The sequence below is a fragment of the Clarias gariepinus genome, chromosome 20, assembly GCF_024256425.1.
Source record: "Clarias gariepinus isolate MV-2021 ecotype Netherlands chromosome 20, CGAR_prim_01v2, whole genome shotgun sequence".
In the NCBI taxonomy this organism is placed as follows: Eukaryota; Metazoa; Chordata; class Actinopteri; order Siluriformes; family Clariidae; genus Clarias; species Clarias gariepinus.
This window is the reverse complement of record NC_071119.1, coordinates 10,540,084-10,566,452: the sequence shown is the minus strand read 5'-3', so window position 1 is coordinate 10,566,452 and position 26,369 is coordinate 10,540,084. Positions and strand designations below refer to the sequence as shown.

Genomic DNA, 26,369 nt, shown 5'->3' with positions numbered 1-26,369 from the left:
ACAACCACCAAGTTGCCACTGTTGGGCCCTTGAGCAAGGCCCTTAACCCTCAACTGCTCAGATGTGTAATGAGATAAAAATGTAAGTCGCTCTGGATAAGAGCGTCTGCCAAATGCCTAAATGTAAATGTAAATGTAATACTGATGTCTGTCTGTGTCCACACACCAGGTTTAAACTAATACTGTACCTGTATACTCTAATACTAATGTCTGTCTGTGTTCAGACTACAGTTTAAATTTTAATTTGTGTGTTTGTTAAATACAAATAAACTATAGGACAGTTTTTTGTAACCTTGTGCAAATTAAATCTGTTGAACTCATGAATAAAATCTCCCTCATAATTACTGTACTAATGTAATGTGTTTCAAAAACATGTTATAGTGTAGAAAATACATTCAGCATTTGTAAATTATCCTAAACACCCCTTAGTGTACTGGTAATACATTTGCAATACTGTAATATAGAAGGTTTTATGTACTGTATGATACAATAAAGTATATTTGTATTAACCTCACAGTGTACTTTTTTAGTATTTGTAATTGACCAGAAGTATAACAGCTACTGCTGTAATAAAAATATATACTCATAGTATATTAATCATGTATTTGTAACACAGTAAAAATAGCTGTAATGTACTTATAATATATTAAATATATACTTAAATTGTATTAATTACTGTCAGGTATGTACGTTAGTACACACACAGGCATATGCTTTAAGTGTACTAAGTATACTTAAAGTTGTTCCACTTTAGCACACAAAAGTATACTTAATACACATAAAATTGTGCTTTTGTACAATTTAATTACAACTTAAATACACTTAGTACAAAATTAGTTGTTCCAAAATAGCAAACTTCAAGTATACTAGTCATTAGTCTGGCTGCAAGTACATTTAAGTATGCTTTGGCATGCTAGGATTTAATATACTTAGTATCCTTTTTTTTTACTAGGGAGGACAATTTACACAATACAGAAACCTCTACAAAAAGGAAAACCCGCAGCCAGTCACTAAGCACCAGAGTGCAGGAGAGTGTCGGAGCGGTGTGTAGCACTGCAAACACACAGGGAGACCCAAACACGGACGTGGAGGAACAAATCCACCAGTTTTTACAGCTTATTGAAAAACGAAAGAGACAATGGTGAAAACACTCTTTCCAGAAAAAAGTAGAATGTGTAAAACTCTCACAACAGGTATGAAAAAAAGTGAAACCTGCTCCTAGTAAGGAGAAAACACAGGTAATGGAATGGAAACGGACAATAGTCTGGTTTAAAATAACGCCATAAACACACTTACAGACTCATGTCTATAGTTTAAGAGACTACAGGACCGTAAACTATAATGGGATGAATAAAAAAAAAGAGAAAAACTGAACTAAGACTTAGCGGGGTGGAGGATCACTAGGGTTTTCCTTACCAAAAAAAAAAATATGTAAATATATTAATATAATGTGTGTGTGTGTGTGTGTGTGTGTGTGTTGTGAAAATGTGTATATGTATGAATATAAAACATTGTTTCACAATAAAGTGTGTTTAAAAATAAAAATAAAAAATTCCCTCTCTCTCTCTCTCTCTCTCTCTCTCACCTGTTCTTCAGCGCTGTTTATGATCACCAGGTCTGCTCCTCTCTCTCTGCAGTCCTGTCTGGTGTCATTCCAATTCTTCTTTTTCGTAGAAATGTAGTAAATGCTCGATCTAAAAAATCTCCATCCTTGTTTTTCCAAATATTTATAAAAATAATGCTTCAAATGTAAGTATTAATGTGAGTATTTAACATTCAACATTTGTACAGTAATCACTTGCCAAGTCTCTGAAGTCCACTGTGAAGCTCAGATGTTGTCTGGAGTAACTGCTTACTTTTGATGTTGTATTTGATCCACAGCACTGTGATGCCACTCAGCAGGAGAACACACAGCAGCACCAGACACACTGTAGTCACTTTGTAGCATCTGTTCCCTGCAGAGTTGAGATCGAAATGGGGAAATGGACACAGATGGACATTAATTTCTTGTTTTCTCTGAGCATTTATAGAGCTGCATTAAAAATTGATATGAAGATTAAAAATTAGAGAGGAATTTCAACTAGGGACATACTGTAGTCATTTTAAACCATTTTTATTAATATAGTTTTGGTGTTAAAGATTTCAGGCAACTGATCATAATTGGTCATATTAAGATTTGTCAGACATGTCCCACATGAGAAAGAAATATGGAATTATAGAGATGCATGTTTAAGTGCGGTAATGCACCCCTTGTCCAGGGTGTTTTTTTTTTTATGATCTCAGTGGCCAAGTTACTGACTAATCACAAGGCTACTGTATATAGTGCAATTAGCCTTTAAATGTAAAATGCATTGATTGGTTATGTTATTGTCAATACTGTAATTACCATGATGATAAAGAAACATTGATCTATGATATAACTGATCTATGTTGGTGTTTGCTTTATTTTCTGTCTCTGTCTCATTCTAGTTCATGCAAAGTAAAAAAAAAATATTATTATTTTTTTTTTATACACAAAGTTCTACTGTAGAATCTAGCAGGAATGGCGAATATCACCCACAAATCTGTACCATACATTTCTACCTCATGGTTATGGCATTGTCTGGATGAAGCTGTGATGAAAGGTATATCCAAGAATGATGTTTTTACAGATTAATAAGATGGAAATGTTTCATATCTTATGTCCAAAATTTACGTTTTTCTTTCTTTCCCTTTAATGGACACATTTTGCCCAAGTAAATAAAATTAAATACACTACATATACAAATAAAGTATTTGAGTGTTACCTGAGTTCTTAGATTGATTGCTGCTTCTGGGCGTCTGGGTCTTGACTGGGTAAACATCTTGATATGTATGCTCACTGTCGATGAAATCAGCTCTATTGTCTGTATTTGCATACATCTTCCTACTCTCTTTGCAGTAATCCTGATCTTTCAGTAAAGATGATAGATGATTTATCCTTGTACTGTAGAAGCCTGTGAACTGGGTTTTAATGGTCAGAGACTACACACAAAGTGGCTGTCTGAAGGAACACTTCCCCAAGTGACTGGATGTATTGCGGCGATGTTGAAAAACTATTTCCTGTTTTACTTCATTTCAACATTCCAGTGAGCCAGACATGCAATTCTGAGGTGTGAATACAGTTAAGGTTTTGGATCACAGAGATGCCTTCTCTGGATTGTCCCTGTTCTTAAGACCAATCCAAGTTTTTCTGCTGCTTTGCAATTTGTTGATGAACTCCTGTCATGGATGTAGTAAAATTTAGGAATAAATAACTCTCTCTCTCTCTCTCTCTCTTTCTCTTTATCTCTTTGTGCACACATACACACACATGCGCCTTTTTGCACATCACATAGACATCTCTCTGTGCATGCTATCTCAGCTCTGTTTTTTTAGTTGAGACATACACTGTAAAAACAATCATTTTACAGAAAATAACTTAATTTTTTTTTTGAGTAGTTTTCTCTTTTGTAAACTAAATACAAATATCTGTAAAACTACTGATATTAAATGTAAATTAATAAGTCACCTGTTACTTTAAGTATTATTTCAATACTTAAAAAAAAAAATTACAGAAAAATACTGTATTGTTTTTATTGTATTTCTTTCTGTTTTTGTAAATTATGCACTACTTTCTGTAAAATTACAATAATACATTGTAATTGAATATAAACCTCATTAGATAAAGGTTAATGTTCAAACAAAAAAAATATATAAATATTTTTCTACGTAATTTTGAGGTAAATCATATTAGTTTTATATTACTTTGACTTTTAAGTTCTACATGCAGGTTTAGCATTTTTCATCTTTATGACCCTGACAGTGTTACATGCTTGTCTATTAGATTTAATTGCATAGAAAGTTTGTGAATACTGTTGGTAATGTTCAAAATTGATACTGGGCTGATAAAACAGTGCCCCAGTAAAAAGCTCCCTTTAAGATATATAGTATTTAATATATATATATATATATATATATATATATATATATATATATATATATATATATCTGGACTGTCCATTTTGCTGGAAATGTTTTGACTTGCCTTGTAGAATTATAAACTAAAAGGTAAAATTGTTTGTTGACATACATTATTTGAATTATTGAGTAAAAACAAATTTTGAAAAAATAGACTATGTTGTACTTTATTTGTAATAAAGTTACCAATTCAATTTAATTTCATTTTTTTAAACATTGGGAATCTTGTTCAGGTTTTTGTTCATCATATGTTTTTAGTCCACAATATTTCACAGCAATATTAAAGTGGGAGAGAATGTTCTACTGTTACAGCATAATAGTCTAAATATAACATTTTGTTTTTTATTTTTGGATTATACTGTAATGCTATAAAAACAGATTTCTTTTATTGTATTATGTATCATACTTGTACTATACTGTGTCACAGTTCTTCTGGTTATATAAAATAAAAAATGTTCAACTTAAAGAGTACATATTTCACTTTTGAGTTAAGTTTTTAAGTTAAAAAGAGCAAATGTTAAATAAAAAAAGGTAATCATTAGTTTGTATGATGAAATCTGTAGGTATTTTGTTTAACAGAAGCGTTATCACCACAATTTAAGATTAGAAGGAGGCAGATGAGTCGCTGTGGAGATCTCTGAAAGGGAACAGCCTTTTGAAAGGGAACAAAGAAAGAAGAAGAAAGAAGATTATCACCACCATTAAGGTCATGCTTGAGGGCTGTAGTGTAGACAGGCAAAGGTGGAAAGTAACATTTACTTGCGTTACTGTAATTTAGTAGTTTTTAAAATCTGTAATTTTACTTTTTATGTACTACATTACATACTTTTAAGTATGTTTTGTTTGAAGTATTGTACTTCTCATATTTGCTACTGAGTAAATCATATTTGCTACTGAGTAAAAAATAAATGAATGAAAATTAATTAATAAAAAAAATGTAATGACTTTGAGCATTTTTGCTCGCTCTATATAACTCGACATGGCACCTTTGATAAATTATGCTTTCTCTGCTTGATTTTTTATCTTGTCTTTAAATGTAGCTTAACAATCAACATTCGGCAAACAACATTTGACAACTGTTCTACCCAGGAGGGCAGGAATGACTAAACATTTACTTAGGGTTTCCTTGCTAGCTACCTGCTATTATCTATTTTACCAAACCAAAACTGCTACACATAAACTGTTGCACGAAATATGTGAGAGAGGACCATCAATAAATCAATTAAGTCAATAATAACACAATAATAAATAAATAAATAAGAATGACCAATGGCAACAGCCAATGGTTGTTTAAGATTTCCCATGCAGCTTAAACAGCACTTGAACTCGCGAGTAAAAGAGAAAAATAATCCTCATGTGCATGTTTATCACCAGTGAATGCAAATATTGTCATGGACAGTCAAAACAAGTATGAACATGCTCACTGAAAGAACAACCATAATCCAGACAGACCATGTCTGATGCATAGACAAATGTCAGATAGAATCATTCTAATGCATCTTGGGACATCTTTGGACAAACCAAAGTGGCACAAAAAAGACTGTATGTTACACAGGGGTATGGATTGAGGGTCCCTGCAAGTAGCACATTTTAAGGCTAATAGGTACATGTGGCCAACCTTGAATTAAGGAAGAGAACCCACACAATCTATTAATGTTCTTTTAGATGTTTCGCCCATAACAGGTATAGGTTGAAGTGAAGCAGGTGGGAATAACTAATTTAGACTTTCTAGTAACCTGACCCACATGACAGAAATCATGGGTGGATGGCAGATTGGTAGGTATGCACCACCTGGTCTGCTGGTAGGGGCTAAGACTAAATAGGGCATAGAGATTGGTCTTGCAGGCCCTGTCAAACCCACCATTTGAGGCACCAATCCCTAACAAACACTACGTGGGTGTTTTAGATGTTTTTTTTTTTTTTTTTGTCTCAACGTGTTCTATATGTTACAGTTTTTTCCAATTGCTAACACAATTTTTCAAACTAGTCTGGTTTTATTAAAATACTTAACACAATTCAAAATACCTCATATAGCCTGCAAAATGAAGCACCGCAACCGATTATCAAAATCAAACTTTTGCATGAAATGGCACACACTTCATTCATATTATTTTGCCTCACCAACTACACACTGTTGGGCATAATGAAAAGCACCCCCACAAAAAATAGTAAACTGAAAAAGAAAATTTCAGTAAAAATATATTACAGTAAAAAAAAAGAGGCAAGAAAAATAATTGGGCAGCATCTTGCCGCACAGCCGGGTCTGGCCACAACGCCTCATCAACATCACAGGCAATATTTTCCTCTTGCCACACATCAAGGGAAGAAGCGCCTTGAGTGCCTTATCCATCCCTGAATTGCACCCACATCAATCTCATCACATGCCTCTTCCCTGGCCTGCATAAGAGGCATGCGCACAAAGGGCTGCCGGTCATATACCTTCCACCATGCCGAAAAGAACTCTTCTATGGGGTTTAGAAATGGTGAGTATGGTGGGAGGTATTGCATGAGAAATGTTGGGTGGTCAGCAAACCAGTTTTGGACTGGGGCTGCACGATGAAAGCTGACGTTGTCCCATACTACAACGTACTGGTATCTTTGATGGTCTGTATCATTCTTACGCTCTGGTGGTATGAGAATGTTGTAAAGTCTGTTCAAAAATGTGAGAATATGGGCTGTGTTGTATGGTCCAAGTTTGGCATGACGGTGGAGGACACCATGCATACTGGAGATGGCAGCGCACATTGTGATGTTCCCACCACGTTGGCCAGGAACATCCATAACGACTCTCAGGCCAATGACGTTTCTCCCCCTTCTTCTGGTCTTTGCTAGGTTGAACCCAGCCTCATATATAAAGATGAACTCATGTGGGATTGCATGAGCATCCATTTCCAGTACTCCCTGAAAACAAAGAACAAAAATCAGTCAATATGGTGTTATCCAGTACACTGGGAAACAATGTTGCGTGTAGTGTACTGCAGTCAATATAATACTTACTGTACATCCACATATGCTCGTCTGAGCTCTTTGTTTCTTTGAGAGTTTCTCTCAAACGGCACCTTATAAAGTTGTTTCATTCTGATTTGGTTTCGCTTGAGAATGCGAGCCAATGTGGACAGACTGACTCGTTGAATGTTGTTGAATAAGGTGTTGTCTTGGGTGATGTGGCTTTGAATTTCTCGTAATCTGATTTCATTATTTTCCAAAACCAAGTTTACAACGGCAGCTTCCTGTACCCCGGTGAACATTTGGCCCCTTCCTCCACCATGGTGTCATCTCTCAGTCCTTTAGAAAAAAAAAATATTTAGGGCTTGGGCAATGCAGGCTAAATATTTTCCCCCACAGTAGAGTACATGGTACAGGAAACTTGTACAGTTCATGAATGGCTGATGTCATACACTAAGTAAACAGGTGTCACCCAACTGATACACTATGACATGGGGTATACTACATGTGTACTACATGAAATTTCGGTTACATACCTGTTTCCCAGTCTATAGGTCCGGATGACAGAGGCGACAGTAAAACGGCTTAAGTTTGGCTGCACTCTCTGTCCAGTCTCACGCATTGTCAGCCTATGGTTGATGACATGATCTACTAAGGTTGCTCTAATTTCATTTGAAAGTGTTTGTCTTCTTTGGCCACGAAGTCCTCTACCTGCTCTACCCCTACCTCTCACTCTTCCTCCTCCTCTTATTTTCAACCTCCATCTTCCTCTTCCTCTTTCTGCAATGTCTTCTATTGTTGTTGTAAAAAAAAAAAAAGGTTCTCACCTGTGGTCTTTTCATAGTGCTTACTTCCTCATTGAAGTGTTAACAATTAACCATTGGGGTGTTTGGCCAGGTGGCACATGTAATTGGCCAATTACTGTAGCTCATGTGGTGTCATTTTGAATGGCAGTGTTTTGTAATGGCAAGCATGTGACTTTATGTCAGATTGTTGTGTCTTATGCAGATAACTGTTTTCAGTGCATTTAAAACTGTGTCATTTTGAAATGCAAAATGTGTGTAAAGCAGAAAATGTCTTTAGGCTTTTGGAGACTTGAGAAGAAGTTTTGCTCTCTGTGTGTCAGTTTAAATAATTGTGCTGTGCATGTCATTTTAGTGTGTTAGCAATTGGAAAAAACTGTAATTAATTAATCTGGTCATCAATAACACCTCAGCCGTGCCACAAGCTGATTTCCCCTATGCCATGCCATATTGATGGACTTATTTGTGCATGCCCTGTGATGGAGTGGCACCCCACCTGGCAAGACCAAAACCTACATCTGCTGCAGCGGAGATGTTTATTTAGAGTTTCCAGCCTTAGAAATTACAAATTAACAACACCTCAGCATAGAGCCATTATAAAGACCTGTACAGATCATAAGTAGCAGACACATTTTAATAGTTACTATTCTATAAAATAGATTATTGCATATTTTGAATGCCTTCACCATTGTTTTACAGTGCATGAAGAAATATCATACACACACAAACATACACACAAACACACATACACACACATTTCTGGGTTAAAAGTGTGCAAAAAATAATATATATACATTTATTGCTTTATGTGTATATTAATATATATGATAATATAATGATGATATGATTAATATTTTATTAAGTGAAGTGTGTGCATGTGTGTGTGTGTGTGTGTGTGTTTGTGTGTGTGTGTGTGCGTTTATCCATATGCATATATTTGTAAAACTGCTAAGCAACGGGGCACTGACACAAAAAGAGACAGGGAGCTTTGCGATGCTTGAACATGTGAATTTTATTTCTCCTTTTTTTTCTTCTTTGCTGGCGAAAGAGTGGACCCATAGGGACGGTGACTCCTGCAGGATCCTCAAAACAACTTTCGCATTTGTGGTCACCTGGCTGTATAACTATATTGTCTATAAATATAAACTTAAACATACTGTATATTCCAATGTATATCAACAAGTATATATAAACCAACATAAATTCCAAGAAAACTGGTGTATACACACTGAAATATTAATTCTCATTCTAAAAAGTCACACTGTAAAAAATGTCAGTAAATTTAACGGTAAAATACTGTATAAATGCTACAGAATAAAACCGTATTCCACAAAACATGCGATAACCGTAAAATTTACAGTTAAAAACCGTAATTAGTTTAACAGAGTAATACCTTACATTTAACAGTTAAAAACATATGTAAATACGGTTAATTGCAGTAAAATCAACAATATACTGTATTATCCCTTACAGAAAATAAATGAATTTTACATGTTTTTACATGTGCAAAAATGTGTTTTTGGGACATTTTTTGTGTGAAACCCATGGGATCACATGTAAAACCCATGAGATAAACATGATGTTACTATTTTTGTTAAAAATTAAACCTGCTTGTGTTGATTTCAGTCAATGCTCTCTAAAAAAACATCCTGGAGAAAAGCGTTTCAACATATTTTTGCCTCGAATTTCTGTAATCTGTACAAATTAGAAAAGAATTTAGTTGAAGAATACTTAGTTGTTATCATAAAATATTGTATTGTAAAGTTTTAAAGAACAGTAAACACAAAAACAATTACAAGGCAGGTTGTGAACTTTACATAACATAATTACTTTCATATACTCAAAATAATCGTATTTGTTGACGTAAAGTGGGTTTTTTTTTTCGATTTAGGGTAAAGTAATTTTGTAATTACGGTCAACTTGACCGTACAAATTCCTAATACGTTGTCTAATCACAAACCATTCATGTTAAGTCAACATTTCATACAGTACAGCAGGGGGCAGTAGCGAGACCCCAGCTGTCATGAACCGCTAATGAAACAGAAGAGTGAGACAATTCAAACTACACCTGCGCTGGAGTTAATTGACTCTCTGCCCGCGCGCGCGTTACCCTTTGCAGTTCTAACCGTTTTAACAGAGGAGGTCAACACACGAAAAGGTAAGATATTAGATTTTTTTTCGCCAGTACATATTTTTATATATATATAGTATTTAACTTTGACCTGCTTCTGTAGTTTTAGAGAGTGCTAGTGTTTTAGACTGAAGTAAGCTAACGGATTTAGCCACAGACGAGGCTGAAGTTAGCTCGTTATTCGCCTCGTTACTCACGGGAGTGTTCACGTTGGCGAACGCTGCGCAGTTTAATCAATAAAACGTTATTTTGGTAGCTTAAACCATTCTGGCCAAGCGAATATGTACTATACCATACCTAGCAGGTACCCAACTATATAGTAAAAGTGAAATTGTCCAAGCCCAGATTGATTTTACACTTTAAAAAGAGTGGAAATATTTGACTATTTAATTGTATTATTAAATCGACTTTTGAATTAAATATTCGTTTTATTTATTTTTTCATTTTTTTTAAATGGTAGTGATTTTAATGTCAAACTTTAGAACAGAGTTTTCCAGTGTATCGAGCGCTCTGACTGATTAATGGATATGTATTAATTATTCAGCAATCACTATATTTTTACTATTTGCCTATCCCTTACTTGCTATATACACTCGCTTAATTATAAGTAGGAGAGTATGCTACTATTCAAACTGAAAAATTAATAATTTTATACAGCACATTAATGATTGTAAAAATGTTGCACATAGCAATGATAACTAATAATAACGTTCATTAAAAAATTACCCAAACAGGTATTAACAATACAGAGATGCACATCCAAAATGCAATGACAAACTATATGGGATTATCCTAAAAATTTTTTACAGTAAACTAATTTAATTTTCATTATATCTCTTACATTTTCCAAAAACACCAGCATGTCCTTCATTTTGGAGAAGACAAATGAAAAATTCACTAGAATATTTTCTTTTTCATCTTCTCCAACATTTTCTAGTGTCAAATTTACACAGGGCCGTCTCTGCTTCATCCTTGTTCATGTACAAGAGGTGAAGCAACATTTCCACCAGAAAAGCTGCTTATTTTCATTGCGCCACCTCTCAGCTTCCAAAATGCACTGATACACCAGGTAACTCTAAAATCTGAAAATATATTAATCTCAATACATATACAGTGATTAACACAGTGATTAGTTTACTGCTGATGTTGATGGCAAAAAAGAGAATAAAATAGCCTGTATTTTAGTTTGTTACAAAAACCTTAAACACTGTTCAGTCTATGGCACAGACTAATCACTGTGTTAATCACTGTATATGTATTGAGATCTCTTGTACATGAACAAGGATGAAACAGACACGGCCCTGTGTAAATTTGACACTAGAAAATGTTGAAGATAAAAAAGAAGATACTCTAGTGAATTTTTTATTTGTCTTCTCCAAAATGAAGGACATGCTGGTGTTTTTGGAAAATGTAAGAGATACAATGAAAATTAAATTAGTTTACTGTAAAAAAATTTAGGATAATCCCATATAGTTTGTCATTGCATTTTGAATGTGCATCTCTGTATTGTTAATACCTGTTTGGGTAATTTTTTTTAATGAATGTTATTATTAGTTATCATTGCTATGTGCAACATTTTTACAATCATTAATGTGCTGTATAAAATAATTAAAATTTATCAGTTTGAATAGTAGCATACTCTCCTACTTATAATTAAGTGAGTGTATATAGCAAGTAAGGGATAGGCAAATAGTAAAAATATAGTGAATGCTGAATAATTAATACATATCCATAAATCAGTCAGAGCGCTCGATACACTGGAAAATTCTGTTCTAGAGTTTAATTGACATTAAAATCACTAACATTTAAAAAAAAAAAAAAAAAAACAATGAATAAAATTAAATAAAACGAATATTTAATTTAAAAGTTGATTTTAATAATACAATTAAATAGTCAAATATTTCCATCCTTTTTAAAGTGTAAAATCAATCTGGGCCAGGACAATTTCACCTTTACTATATGGTTGGGTACCTGCTAGATGTTGTATGGTTCATATTTGCCTGGCCCAGAGAGATTTAAGCTACTAAAATGGTCCTGGAAATCTGGCTTCTTATTCACACCATTGTGCATAATAGAATGACATATTTCCATTTAATTTTTAAAGTGTAAAATCAATCTGAGCTTGGACAATTTCACTTTTACTATATAGTTGGGTACCTGCTAAAATAACGTTTTATTGATTAAACTGCGCAGCTTTCGCCAACGTGAACACTCCCGTTAGTAACGAGGCGAATAAGGAGCTAACTTCAGCCGCAGAGTGAGACGCTGCACAATAAGAAGCCAAACGAATCGGAAGCTGCGAATAAGGAGCTAACTTCAGCCTCGTGTGTCACAGGTCCACTGCATATATTTCCATTATTTGGCAAAAAGTATATAATTATATATAGTAATAATTGTTATCTTAACTTATATCTGTGGTTTGAACAAAACATTGTAATAAGATGTTTGATAAAAGGGCTGGTGGTATAATTACCAAATTTTAAGATACCATGAATTAAACATTAGCCTGTTTTTACATGTTTTTTTTTTTTTTTTTTTTACAAATGCAAAAATAATGGTGTACAATATGAAAATGGTCTTGCAATAAAGTATATTTTTGTGTATAGTGGGCAAATTTTTATACTTGATGTTAACCTAATTAAAATATTAATGTCTTTATAAATTTTTTTTTTCTTTGCAGTTTTTCTGGTCCTTAATAAAAGGTGTGCTTTACTCGCAACAGGTAAGATCTACGTCTACTAATGGAAATCCTGTTTCTCACATGACATTTCATTTGTTAGTTCTGAGTAGCTTGTTACTTTTTTAGTTTTATTTACGACATTAGACATGTGCCTAATTTTATAGTGAAATGTAACTCACTCAATAGGATTGTATTAAGTATATTGAGTTTTTTTTTTTTTTTTTTTTTTTTCCTCTCTTTGTTTTTTTTAAGAATGCAACTGTTGAGAAGAAGAGGGAGTGCCTCATCAAGGCACTTTGTGTCTACTTAAATGAAGAACCAGACAGTCTCTTCAAAGAATATCTGGTAGGTAATGCTAATGATTACTGCAGAAGTAATGGTATCATTGGGCCCTTCAGTATATCACAATATCCATTTAGTCTTCTTAAATTATAAGTTAAAGCTGCTATTAGATGGCATCAGATCACAGGTGTACTTGAGAAAAGAATGTGAGAAATCAGTGTGGACCAAATGTTAGTGATTTAAAGACTAGAAAAACAACTACCGGGAAAAATGCAATGCAAACAGGCTCTTTGGAATTCTGTATTAGTCTAGTGATTTTCATTTTTGCTTTTTGTGTATCAATAGAATACAGATGCCTGTGCTGCAGAGAGGATCTTGAACATGTTGTATTTGGCATCTACAGCATCAATGTTGGAGGTGATGCCACTACCTCTCCAGCTGATGTTGGAATTGTTATTGAGGGTGTTGAAGTGCTTCATGACTTGGGAGACATCGCTACTACATGTACGGTCTTAATGTCTCCAGTTATTCTCAGGAACTGAAAATATTCTCTGAGGTACTGCAGAAGATCTTCCTCCAGCTGGATGCTACCAGACTTTCACCAAAAGTACAGATGCTTAAAAACAAACCAACATCAAGCACCTGAGTGTAAGATTCATACAGTGAGAACCTTTTTTTTCTATTTTTTTGTGAGTGACATGATTTTTTTCTTATGTAAAACATGTCCAGAATACTGTTTTAATGTTTTTTTTTTTTTTTTTTTTTTTGTCAAACACACACATTTTTTCCCCCTCTTTAAATGTGTTACAGTTGGGGGAAAAACGTTAGAATATGTTGCATTTTGTGTGCAGTATGTCTTTTGTATTGTTGGACCATAATATTCTCAATTTCTTAATCGCACGTTGTGAACATATTTGCATGGCTTGTCATGTCAAAATACATGCTCGCTGCAGACATCTCGAAAAGGTTTAGGATAGGAGATGATCGGCTTTACAACACTGTAAAAAAAATCCCATAGTTTTTACGGAAAAAAACTGGCAGCTGGGGTTACCAGAACAATTCCGTAAAATATACAGCAAAACAGTAATTGCTTTTACTGCATAACATGTACATTTTACAGTTTAAACCAGCATATAACACACTAGACTTCTGTTATATTTACTGGTTTAAACTGTAAAAAATACATGCTATGCAGTAAAAGCAATTACTGTTTTGCTGTATATTTTACGGAATTGTTCTGGTAACCCCAGCTGCCAGTTTTTTTTCGTAAAAACTACGGGATTTTTTTTACAGTGCAGGATTCAGTACTCAGAAGCCTTGCATAAGGTCGCTTATAAGTGTTATTTAATCCCGTGGCGCGGGTTTCTAACCGGCAGCACATAACGCGTGACGAGGAGCACGAGGAGTGAGTGACTAAAAATAAATCTCTATTGAGACCATTTAAAAACCCTGCTCTTTGTAATCTGAACACTATTTTTGAATGAGATTGATATAAATTATATAAAACATATAATATGAAATAAGTGAATTGACATGGAATAGTTTTGTGTAAGAAGGTGGCAGATTAACTGAGAGTCACTTAATAACTCCTTGGTAAAGAATGATAATTATAGTTAATATTATTATAGATATTAAAGTGTCCAGTGTTATCTTTTATAATGTTGATGTTGTTTCTAAATTCACCATTAAACATTTTTCTCACAGATCCACTGTATTTTATGAGAACATGGTAGGTCATTCCAAGCCTTTTTATCTGAAAACATCCTGATCTCACCACAGTCTTCATTATTACCCTGATCATTCGGTTCTCCCTTATGCCAGTACCTGAAAGCAAGACAGTCAGAATCTTCATTTTACACAGTTACCTCACAGAGCTTCATAACAATTTTATCAATTATGAAGAGAACTCCATAACTCCATATCTGACCAAAAGATAATGTTAACATGGTTTCATTCATCGACTGCAGTGCGCTAGCTGAGGCATTGTCATAAACACACAAAGATCCAGCATCCAGTTTTTTTTTTCTTACCTGGTGCCGCTGGTCTGTTTTGTACCATCCACCCATTTCCATTCTCCTTCTGTGTCTCTGTCAGTCAGACCAACCCACGCCTGGTTATAACTGCCCAGCTGTTTAATGATGAACTCCTTTTATATAAAAATAATATGAAATAAATTCACTGGTGTCAACTCCCTCCCACACACACACACACACACACGCGCACACACGCACACACACCCATTCCTCTGCATTGTTTATGATCAGCAGGTCTGCTCCTCTCTCTCTACAGTCCTGTCTGCTCTCAGTCCAGCTCTTCTCCTCAGTAGAAATGTAGTAAAGACTGGAGCTGAAGAATCTCCATCCCTGTTTAATAAGATCTGATTACATAGAAAACAAAATGCTCAGGGTGTTTGTTTAATACTATTTTTAAATGCACATGCCTAGGTTTAAATGCTTTTTATTATTATTATTATTATTATTATTATTATTATTATACCAAACAATAAAAATATTTTAAGTGGCTGCTCACCTTTAAAAGCCAAAGTGTAATCATAACACCTGGCATAGGTGTCTCTCTCTGTAATCAGGATGGTATTACTGATCAGTAACTGGTCTCTCTCTATAGTCAGGTTGTTGTAACTGGTCTGGAACTGGTCTTTGTCTGTATTCAGGTTGGTGCATTTGATGCACATCACAGTCCCGGCGGTCAGCAGGAGAACACACAGCAGCACCCCCACTCACACTGCACTTAGTTTGCAACACCTGCCCCTTTCAATGCTGAATCCTAATAATTAAAAGAAAAAAAAAAAAAAAAAAAAAAAAGACACATGTGTGGATTCAATTTTGCTGTATAGCTATGCCACCTTTCCTATGCTACTGTACAAATTATTAAATGGTCACCAGGACAATCTGTAGCAGGCTAAGACAAAGCTGGATTGTGCTTATATACTGTTTCAGTGTATCCAAATATGTTATATGATTGACATTATTTTCTGCAAATAAACTGAATCAAAGATCACACTTTCTCCCATACAGTATGTAGCTCGCTACAGGATAGGGTAGGGTAGGTTATAGTAAAATGAAAAGAATGGGCCAATAGCTAGATTCGTAAAAGGGATAAAGTGAGTTGCGTGGAGAAGAATGACTGGAGTCACAGGTAAAATTGTCTTGAATTGTATTGAAATGTATAACAATGAGTAAACAACTCTTTATAACAGAAATGAAAATATTAAATAAAACCAACAGCATCAATAATAATATCCCAATCCTATCTGAGCTCAGATATGTCAGTCTTGTCAGCGTAATAGTCAGTGTTCAGTCAAGTCAAATCCAAAAAGTCAAAAGTATGTGATTGGTGCGATTTCGTCCTACCGCACTGTTGTGATTGTTCGTGAAAGAAGAGCAACCTGCCCTTCTGGGCCAACTCGGAATGGCTCTGGTTCGATTCAAAAAGAAAGGCTCGCCATCTTCCTCGTCAGGAAGAGATCCAGATCTTACGATCCCACAAAAACCTAGCCAGCACACTTCAAAATGCTCACTCTCAGAGAAGATCCTGTCCGCTTCATCCACACCCGTGCAGATCGCGATGGTTCCGAAGTCCAAAATGTTCACACGAATCAAGTATATGGATATTTGCTCAATTTATCACGTTTATAGTTGTTGTTTTTTTCAGCAATAACTCGCGGTTAAAATCAACAGTGGTCTCATGCACATCCGTCTCTTTCTGTGTTTATAAGAACATGCGACGCTACAGAGCAGGGGAGGGCGGGGCTTGCTCCCTCTTAACCAGTAGGAGTCTTACATTTACTCTTCGGGGTTTTATTCTAATATTTATATCATTCATCTGTTTTTTAATTTACTTTAGCTCCATTTAGTGATGAACAGACTAATTGTGAATTACAATTTGACAATAACAATGTTGTAGTGCATTACTGAGTCATGCAAAACTAATTGGAGTTACAAGTACACTATCAGATTATCTCTCACATACTATCAGGCAATTTTATAGCACAAAAGAGTTGGTGCAGAAGAGAGTTTAATAGAACGATCACATGACTTTTCTGTTGAAAAAATCACAGCTATTAAACTATGATAAGCTATTACAACAACTACTGTATATTACAAACTTGTATGGGCCCACACATAACACATACATATAAATGTGAATCCCCATAGTTATATACAGTATAACTCTATTAAACTTTGAGTAACATTATCAGTAGATAGGTACTGTAGTTCGCAGTTCAGCTGCCTTTTTAGCATAGACACTACTGCAAATAGTTTTAAGTGTTTTAAAAGAAGCCTCTTGTCTCAAACATGTCAGCTAGGCCTAGTGAACTGATAGCTTTTGGAAAGAGGTCCACTTCCTCTTTGCCACGCTTGACTCTTTCTTTCAGAGTGCATTAAAATATCTGTATTTGTCTGCAAGAGAAAGTCAATAGACATTTTAAACCACAAGACATTTCTCAATAGACTAATGTATAAAAGCCAGGAAATAACACCAATAAAAAAAAAAACTTTTGCTGTTGCAACAGTTCAGCAGAAATTTTTTTTATAACAGCAGGGAATTAAGAAATGTCAATATAGCAGCGATAGTGTCTAAAAGTTATTTCTGTTATATTCTTTCTAAGTTATGTTGCTAGGTGCTAGTGTAGTCTTTATAACTTTGATAATTAAAAATTAAGTCACAGTTCATCAACAAGATTGCTGAGGTTTTCTCTGATTTTTGGTCATGTGTCATACTGTATTCATGATCATAAGAAGACTTAATCAGTACAGTGGTGTGGTGGTTAGCACTGTCACCTGGCACCTCCAGGGTCCGGATGTTATCAATACTACAATTCAAAATAGGATAAAAAGATGCGTTGGATCAATTGCTGTTTAATTATGTGGATGGAAGCTATAAAATAAAGAAAGATTGACAGTACATGGATACCTTACCACCACACTGATATCTGTTTGTTGAACATCCCATTTTGAGGGTCACACTACCGCTCAAAAATTTAAAAATTTAAAATTCCCATGAGAATTTCTTTGGTTTTGTTTAGTGATTTTTGTGGTTGTTGTACATTCTACAACAACAGTGGGGATTTGAAAACTATGTGTATTATGTCATTATGTAACAATAACAACAACAACAACGGCAAGGACAATAGTCAGTAGTATATTTTTAAAACATGGAAGTCAGCTTTTCTGAAACAGTCCATGTGTGGCAACGCCATGGTAAGGCAATTAAATATGAGTTTTAGACTCGATTACGCCACCCTGAGGTTAACCGGGGAAATAACCCAAATAAGAAACACAAGTTCGTTAGGCTAAGTGTATCAAAAGACAGGATACAAAATGTACAAAACTTTATTTGAGTTCACAATAAAATAAATTAAAACTCAATAGCATGCAATGCTAGGTTTCAAATGGCCATCACGCACAGTATAGGTGAAACAGGGCACTCTGTGTAAACACAAAATAAATCACACAAAGAAATAAAATGAAACAAAACTTACAAAAACAGGACAGAACAACTTCCAGGCACAGGCTTCCCAGTGGCAGGGGCAGGCTGAACGAGGTACAAACCTTAAGGTGCACTTCACACGCATCCACACACACAGAATCCTGAAACAGGAATACAATCAGCACTGCACTCCACACTATTACACTACCACCCATACTCAGAGCTAAGTAGCTAGCTAGCCTCCCGGCTCAACAGTGCCTGAGGTGGACCAACATAATCAAACAAAAGTAACACAAACAAAAGAAACAAAGAAATTCCAATCTAACTGTCGCTGGATCAGTCATATCAAAGTCAGAGTTCTCCAGAAGCTACAACACTTTCCATGAAACAATCACAGATACAGGTAACCAAAAGCCCAAACAGGCCTGTGAACAGTAGCAAGGCAAATCTGACTTGCTTATACAGTTAGCAGAGGAATTAAAAGAACAACGAAACGAAAAACACAAAAAAAACAGCAGGAGAAGCAGCAGGAGAAGAAACAGGAGGAGAAATAGCAGCGCCGTCCTCAGGCAAGGCGGAGGGCAAATACTTCCGCCATCACGAGACTCGCCGGCACCGCGTCAGACATTCACATCCACCAGACGAATCGTTTCGCCATGCGAGTTGTAGTGCCGCTCACAGCGGACCATGCAGAATAACACATGCACAAGTGAAGGCTCCACGGCCGACAAAGAGTAGACAGTCTGACTCAAACAGATATCCATTAGCCAATGCGCATACTTCTGTCCTCGCGCACGCTGTGAAGGCGGTCCTAGTCGTGACGTACACCAGGTAGATTATTCCAGCCTTAAATACCTGCAAGAGCCATCCTGATAGGCTATTGTGGGTGACAATTGACTTACTTGTAAGCCAATGAAAGAACCCCATCACCCACATTGCCACACATGCAAGGACAGTATTGTCAAATGCATTTGTAAAACCCATCAATCACCATGATGAAACTGGCTCTCAAAGACTCACTTCTCAGGAAAGCAAGACCAAAACATACCTCTGTTGCAGAGGAGAAGTACATTTAGAGTCACCAGCATCAGAAATCACCAATTAACAGCACCTTGGATTAGAGCCGTTATGAAGGCTTTACAGATCATGAGTAGCAGACACATCTCAATATCAGCTGTTTAAATGGGATTCTTTTATTTTGGAGGCCTTCACTATTGATTTACAGTGTCGAAAGAAATAAAAATCATGATCAATATGAAATATATTAAAACAGAAATTTTATAGGACTAGGGCACTGGAATTTTTTACTTTTAGTCCAAAGAGAAAAGGCAACCAATGAATGATTCAATCAATCAATCAATCAATCAATCAATCAATCAATCAATCAAAAAGATGGTAATTCGCACATTTTATCTCTTTTTTATTTTTAATTGCTAGTTTGCACTCTGTGTTTTCTATATAGCATAATCTGCAATACTGAATTTATTTAAATACATTACAATAACATTCTGCCTCCCCCCTCCTTTCCCCCCTTACTATTGTTTGTGCAACGTGCCGCAATAATTTCTCCTTATGGGATCAATAATGTCTGTCTGTCTGTCTGTCTGTCTATCTATAGTATATATTAATTTTCTCCCAGTTTCAAACCAACATTTTAATTAAAATGATCAGAAATATTAGCAAATTGTTCAGTTGTGTTCCTGAACAACACTGTAAAAAATAAATTGTAAATTTTATGGTAAAAAAAAGAAACGGCAGCTGTGGTTGCCAGAAGTTGTACGAGATTGCACTCATTATACTGTAGATTTTACAGATTAACTGACATTTTACGGTTTATAACTGTCTAATTAACATGTTTATGTTGTTATAAAAAAATTATTCCCGTCAAATTCCAGGGTTTACATTGTAACAAATACGGATCATAACCATGTTTATTTAAAGCTTAGAACTGTATAATTTAAAGATTTATGTTGTAATAATAATGGTTTATTTCCATCTTTTTTACAGCTCAGTACTCTCTCACTCATCGTCTATACAACTTTATCCTGTATTTGGGGGGGGTACCTGGAGGAAACCCACCAAGCACAGGGCGAACATACACACATGCACACAGAGACGGCAATTGAGCCTGGCTGGGAATCGAATCCGGACCCTGGAGGTGCAAGTGCTAACCACTACAATACCATGCTTGCTAACAATTGCTGGACTATTTTTTTTATTATGAATAACCACAATGAATTCATTCAGCAATTCTGTGAAAGCTAAATTTTATCACACTAGCTGGGAGCTAAAAGAGATGGAAGTTACATTGCTAAGCATTCAGATTTTAGAGTACTTTTATACTAATTGATGAATACAAACCTAAATCAAATTATCAAAACCCATCAAAATTTATTCAAGACTTGGACATCAGTATGGTGCCATGTATTTTTTTAATAAAGACAGCAAAACAATATTTTAATTCCTAAAATCAAATATTTAAGTGTCATGCGTGGACATTTTTAAGCGTTTTGGGCAGACAATCTAAGCATATAATTTTATAGAAGAGATTTTATTACAACTTTACACAAAAAAATGATTTTATCACACACACATGTTAAAATTGTTTATGTCCTCTGTCCTGCATTGTGGTTTTTAAGTGCACACTGCACTGGGGTGTTAAATATGTTCATGTATTTTTTAAGGGTTTTTGCACAAGGGGGGCAACAACAAACACGGACAAGTTCTTATGGAAAAGGGGTAATTTTACATACGGAAGTAAAAGTGTGCTAGCGGCTTTCCTTGCCACAGTGATCAAAGGGCCGAATACCATTCACGTCTTTAAAGTCCTTGGTTAATGTCTATTAGACGGCTATAAACCGTGGAAAAAACTATTAAAATCCTTAAAATTTACAGTATAATGAGTGCAATCCCATACAACCAATAATGTTGCTACCGTATTTTCTACAGTAAATTTCTGGCAAAATTACGTTTTTTACCGTAACATTTACGTTTTTTTTTTTTTATGGGCAGATTTTTCTGATTTTTAAATTAACAAAGGTTTAGTAAAATATAAACTGATGCTGCAGTATATTAGTAACAAATACCTTTCTTTGAGAGTTTATATGTTACATCCATAACTTTTTATTTTATTTTAACTGCAATAAACCATATTTCCATATGTTTTTAACTGTTAAATTTAAGGTCTTACTTTGTAAAACTAAGTTTTTCACTGTAAATTATACGTTTTGTGAAATATGGTTTTATTCTGTAGCATTTATACTGTATTTTACTGTTAAAAGTACAGCTATTTTTTACAGTGAATTATATGTGAATAATTAAATGGTTAAATGTGTCTGTCACATGTCTGAGAAAACCACAAACTTAAAAGCACAGCTTAGAAGGAACAAGCAAATGTGGAAAAAGGGAAGTGAGCCTTTTAATAGAAATATTCTTCATTTGTTAAGATGTCTGTTAATGCAACAAGTGCTAAATTAAAAAGTACCTCATGCCCATTGTTACCTGGATAGGCTCTGGATTCTGGAATGCAACTTTTTCTAGAAATACTGTATGTTGATTCGTGAGACACCCTCTACTTTTTACATCATTGTGCACAATTCATGTACCCAGCAAATTACATTGGACCAACGTAGCCTTAATGAGAAGGTTGCAAATACAAATTCAAAAATGTATTTATTTAATTTGTTTAGATTTCTTATGCTCTTATGCTTTGCAAAATGTGTGTGGCAAATGCTTTATTTAGATACATTTGTTAATAAGCGTGCCTATTTGCCTGGATTCATCATAGTGCAGCAAATTCATGTTTTGCTATTTAAAACTTTCTTCTGGGACATATTTTCCCAATGTTTTTAACTGGTGGTTGGTTGAATTTATTAATACAAATATGGTGGGATGACTGTAGTATGTAACAATGTGAAGTTGAGAATTATAAATATTTTTTTAATAAAGACTAGTTCCACTGAACATTTTACGTTAATTTAAAGTGCCAGTCAGTCACTTAATGACAGCTGTGTCAGGGATTAGAGGGAAGGACGTAAATGTGACCAGGGTAAATTATTTACTGTACCATCCTATTTATCAACATACCGTTGAAGGAAAATCATCAAGTACAGCAAATAAGGAAACATTGTATAATTATCCCATGTTTAAAACATTTAAAACATGCCTGCATGTTGTATTTGTTAGTGAAAGGAAATTCATGTATTAAGGTATTTTTCAAAGTTAGACTTATATAATACTCCTGGCTCAGGGCCATGTCAAACACAAAGTTGGTACAATTGATCTTTTTTTGTTTGTTTATTATTTCTAAATGAGTTTTTTTTTTTTTTTTTGTACAAATTCTTTTGTTCACTCTTTTTTTTTTGGCAAGATGAAGCTACTTCACCAAAATGTCGCTATTTTCTTTTTATATAAATTTTTTTTACTAATCTTTACATAATTGTGGAGAGCCCTTTGTGTTCTTTGCATGTTTTGTTAATCTTGGTGTTGGTAGATCATGGCCTTTTATAAGCATCATCTCACCATATACTTTCTTTAGTGTTAATTTGTTATAATTCATTATGTATTTATGACAGTGATTGTTCAGCCTTTGCTGCTCGAGTCCTGACAGTGTCAGAATTTGGTTAAAAGGGAACCTGAAACTCAATGTGGTTTACTTTGTAAGATGCAACACCTCACCACACACAGACACATAGACACAGAGAGAGAGAGAGAGAGAGAGCAATGATGTCTAACTTAATTTTGTGTGGGTCTCAAAGGAGACAATTTATTGTTATTAATAAGGTATAACATATGGCAGGGTGTGCTGCTATAAGGAAATAATCAACAAAACTTTATTAACTGCAGTTGATGATTTTCTCTTCCCTTTATATACAGTGGTTTGAAAAACTATTTGCCCCCTTCCTGATTTCTTATTCTTTTGCATGTTTGTCACACTTAAATGTTTCTGATTATCAAACACATTTAACTATTAGTCAAAGATAACACAAGTAAACACAAAATGCAGTTTTTTAATGATGACTTTTATTATTTACGGAGAAAAAAATCCAAACCTACATGGCCCTGTGTGAAAAAGTAATTCCCCCCGAACCAGCAATAACTGCAATCAAGTCTTTTACAGCGCTCTGGAGGAATTTTGGCCCACTCATCTTTGCAGAATTGTTGTAATTCAGCTTTATTTGAGGGTTTTCTAGCATGAACCGCCTTTTTAAGGTCATGCCACAACATCTCAATAGGATTCAGGTCAGGACGTTGACTAGGCCACTCCAAAGTCTTCATTTTGTTTTTCTTCAGCCATTCAGAGGTGGATTTGCTGGTGTGTTTTGGGTCATTGTCCTGCTGCAGCATCCAAGATCGCTTCAGCTTGAGTTGACGAACAGATGGCCGGACATTCTCCTTCAGGATTTTTTGGTAGACAGTAAAATTCATGGTTCCATCTATCACAGCAAGCCTTCCAGGTCCTGAAGCAGCAAAACAACCCCAGACCATCACACTACCACCACCATATTTTACTTTTGGTATGATGTTCTTTTTCTGAAATGCTGTGTTACTTTTACGCTAGATGTAACGGGACATGCACCTTCCAAAAAGTTCAACTTTAGTCTCGTCGGTCCACAAGGTATTTTCCCAAAAGTCTTGGCAATCATTGAGATGTTTTTTAGCAAAATTAGGACGAGCCTTAATGTTCTTTTTGCCTAAAAGTGGTTTGCGCCTTGGAAATCTGCCATGCAGGCCATTTTTGCCCAGTCTCTTTCTTATGGTGGAGTCGTGAACACTGACGTTAATTAAGGCAAGTGAGGCCTGCAGTTCTTTAGATGTTGTCCTGGGGTCTTTTGTGGCCTCTCGGATGAGTTGTCTCTGTGCTTTTGGGGTAATTTTGGTCGGCCGGCCACTCCTGGGAAGGTTCACCACTGTTCCATGTTTTTGCCTTTTGTGGATAATGGCTCTCACTGTGGTTCACTGGAGTCCCAAAGCTTTAAAAATGGCTTTATAACCTTTACCAGACTGATAGATCTCAATTACTTTTGTTCTCATTTGTTCCTGAATTTCTTTGGATCTTGGCATGATGTCTAGCTTTTTAGGTGCTTTTGGTCTACTTCTCTGTGTCAGTTAGCTCCTATTTAAGTGATTTCTTGATTGAAACAGGTGTGGCAGTAATCAGGCCTGGGGGTGACTACAGAAATTGAACTCAGGTGTGATAAACCACAGTTAAGTTATTTTTTAACAAGGGGGGCAATTACTTTTTCACACAGGGCCATGTAGGTTTGGAGTTTTTTTCTCCCTTAGTGACGTAAACCTTCATTTAAAAACTGCATTTTGTGTTCAATTATGTTATCTTTGACTAATAGTTAACGGTTTTTGATAATCAGAAACATTTTGTGTGACAAACATGCAAAAGAATAAGAAATCAGGAAGGGCGCAAATAGTTTTTCACACCACTGTAGCCTTGGCAGTTTTATAATAATATAAATATACTGGATACACAGAAGGAACACATGAAATGTGAATTATATTTAATCTTGCAGTAGTACAAAATAATTGCATATCACTGTTAAATACTGCATACCTCCCACATACAGTTAATTAACAGTAATACTGTTCAAGTACTACTTTTCAGTGTGCTTATATTATTCTTATTTATGAGTAATAAGACATGACTGGCTCATTTTGGACAGCAACTTTGTTCCTGGTTTACTGCTTCAGATCACGTGGTGTGAAATAAGCTAGAGTTGGGCTTCTTCCAGACTGAACAGTGTGCTGTATTGTTTTGTATTGGTTTGGTTCATTAATGTTTTATCAGGTCAAGGTATTAGAATTGGCACAACATGCTCTGTAGCTCAGCAACAGCAATAATTATTGTATTGTTTCAGACCCTTTCAAAGTTAGTTTGAGGTCATTTAAACATTAAAAAAAAAAAATTAAAATATTGCAAAAATCTCCTATTACCAATATTAATCACTTGCGTTTACTTCTGCTGGTTTATACCTCACTGTGGACCTGGAATCACAAAGTATCCAATGAAGGTTTACTCTTTTTACAGTAATGTCTTTCTTAACTTCACTAATCATTTCCACACAAAGGCAGTTTTTTTTTTTTAACTGGATGGTGTTTGCTTAGCTGTGTGTTGCTGTGTTTATACAATAATGAGGTTAATTTAAAGTGGTGTTGGCGATTGAAATTATGCTTATGATGATAAAGCATGTTTTTAAAATAGCAGAATTTATTAACATTTGCAAAAAAGTAATAAACTGGCATAGAAAGTAAATTACAGTAAAACTTTTTATTTTACTTTTTATTGTTTAAAAACCTTATTCTACTCTTATATACTGGAACCCAATATACAATTAACTACAGTACTGTTATGAAACCTTAAAGTAGATACATAAGTATACACTTTTCCATGTATTCTTATTTTATTCTTATTATGCCACTAATATAATAATGTACTGGCCAACACAAATCATTTGTAAATGTAAACTGTTTGGATGTGCACGGTACCTGAGGTCATAGATTGGTTACAACTTCCTGTCATCCGGCTCTTCCACTCGTCTGTATTTTCATAGATATCTCCAAATGAGTCATTTAAATCAGCTGATCTTTTGTCTGCTGAAATCCCTGAGTTTGCATACATAATTTCACTCATGTCTGTTTCTGATTTCTCAGATCAGATTGCCTTCAGCCTAGTACTCAGGTCTGTTCCGTCTCTGATGCAGCTCTTAGACTGACTCTATGTATGAGCTGTAGTTAAATATATACAGCTGTGATCCATTCGAGGAAAAGGTTAACCAGGCAAGATAAAACCAGGCAGCACTTTCACAGGTGGATATCACTGTATGTGGTCTACATTTACAACAAAATGCCCACCGTTGGATCAAGGTATGGTTTTTAGCTACCAAACATACCAGAAATTACTGGTAGCAGATAACACCCTTACTGTGGACTGTAGATATTTCATTTACTGTACAATGAGACAGACCTGAACTGCTCAGTGTGCTTCTAAAACTTGAAAAATGTATATTGTACACATCCAGAATGATAAATTAAGGTACTCCATACTGTACCTTTATCGCTTTTACACTCACATCTGAAGCATGCTGTTA

The 26,369-nt window shown here is 35.0% G+C and overlaps 2 protein-coding genes across 2 annotated transcripts in view; both read right to left on the bottom strand.

Moving 5' to 3' along the window:
- LOC128508315 (C-type lectin domain family 4 member M-like) overlaps positions 1-26,369 on the bottom strand; it is a 324,096-nt gene that overhangs the window by 10,897 nt on the left and 286,830 nt on the right. The window lies entirely within an intron of this gene.
- Positions 14,367-25,962, bottom strand: LOC128508327 (C-type lectin domain family 4 member E-like). The gene is made up of 5 exons (XM_053479605.1): positions 25,768-25,962; positions 15,349-15,603; positions 15,057-15,196; positions 14,850-14,965; positions 14,367-14,643 (listed from the first exon to the last, which is right to left on the bottom strand). Exons 2-5 carry the CDS (start codon positions 15,509-15,511, stop codon positions 14,505-14,507), a joined length of 558 nt encoding a protein of 185 aa, XP_053335580.1. The 5' UTR covers positions 15,512-15,603; positions 25,768-25,962; the 3' UTR covers positions 14,367-14,504.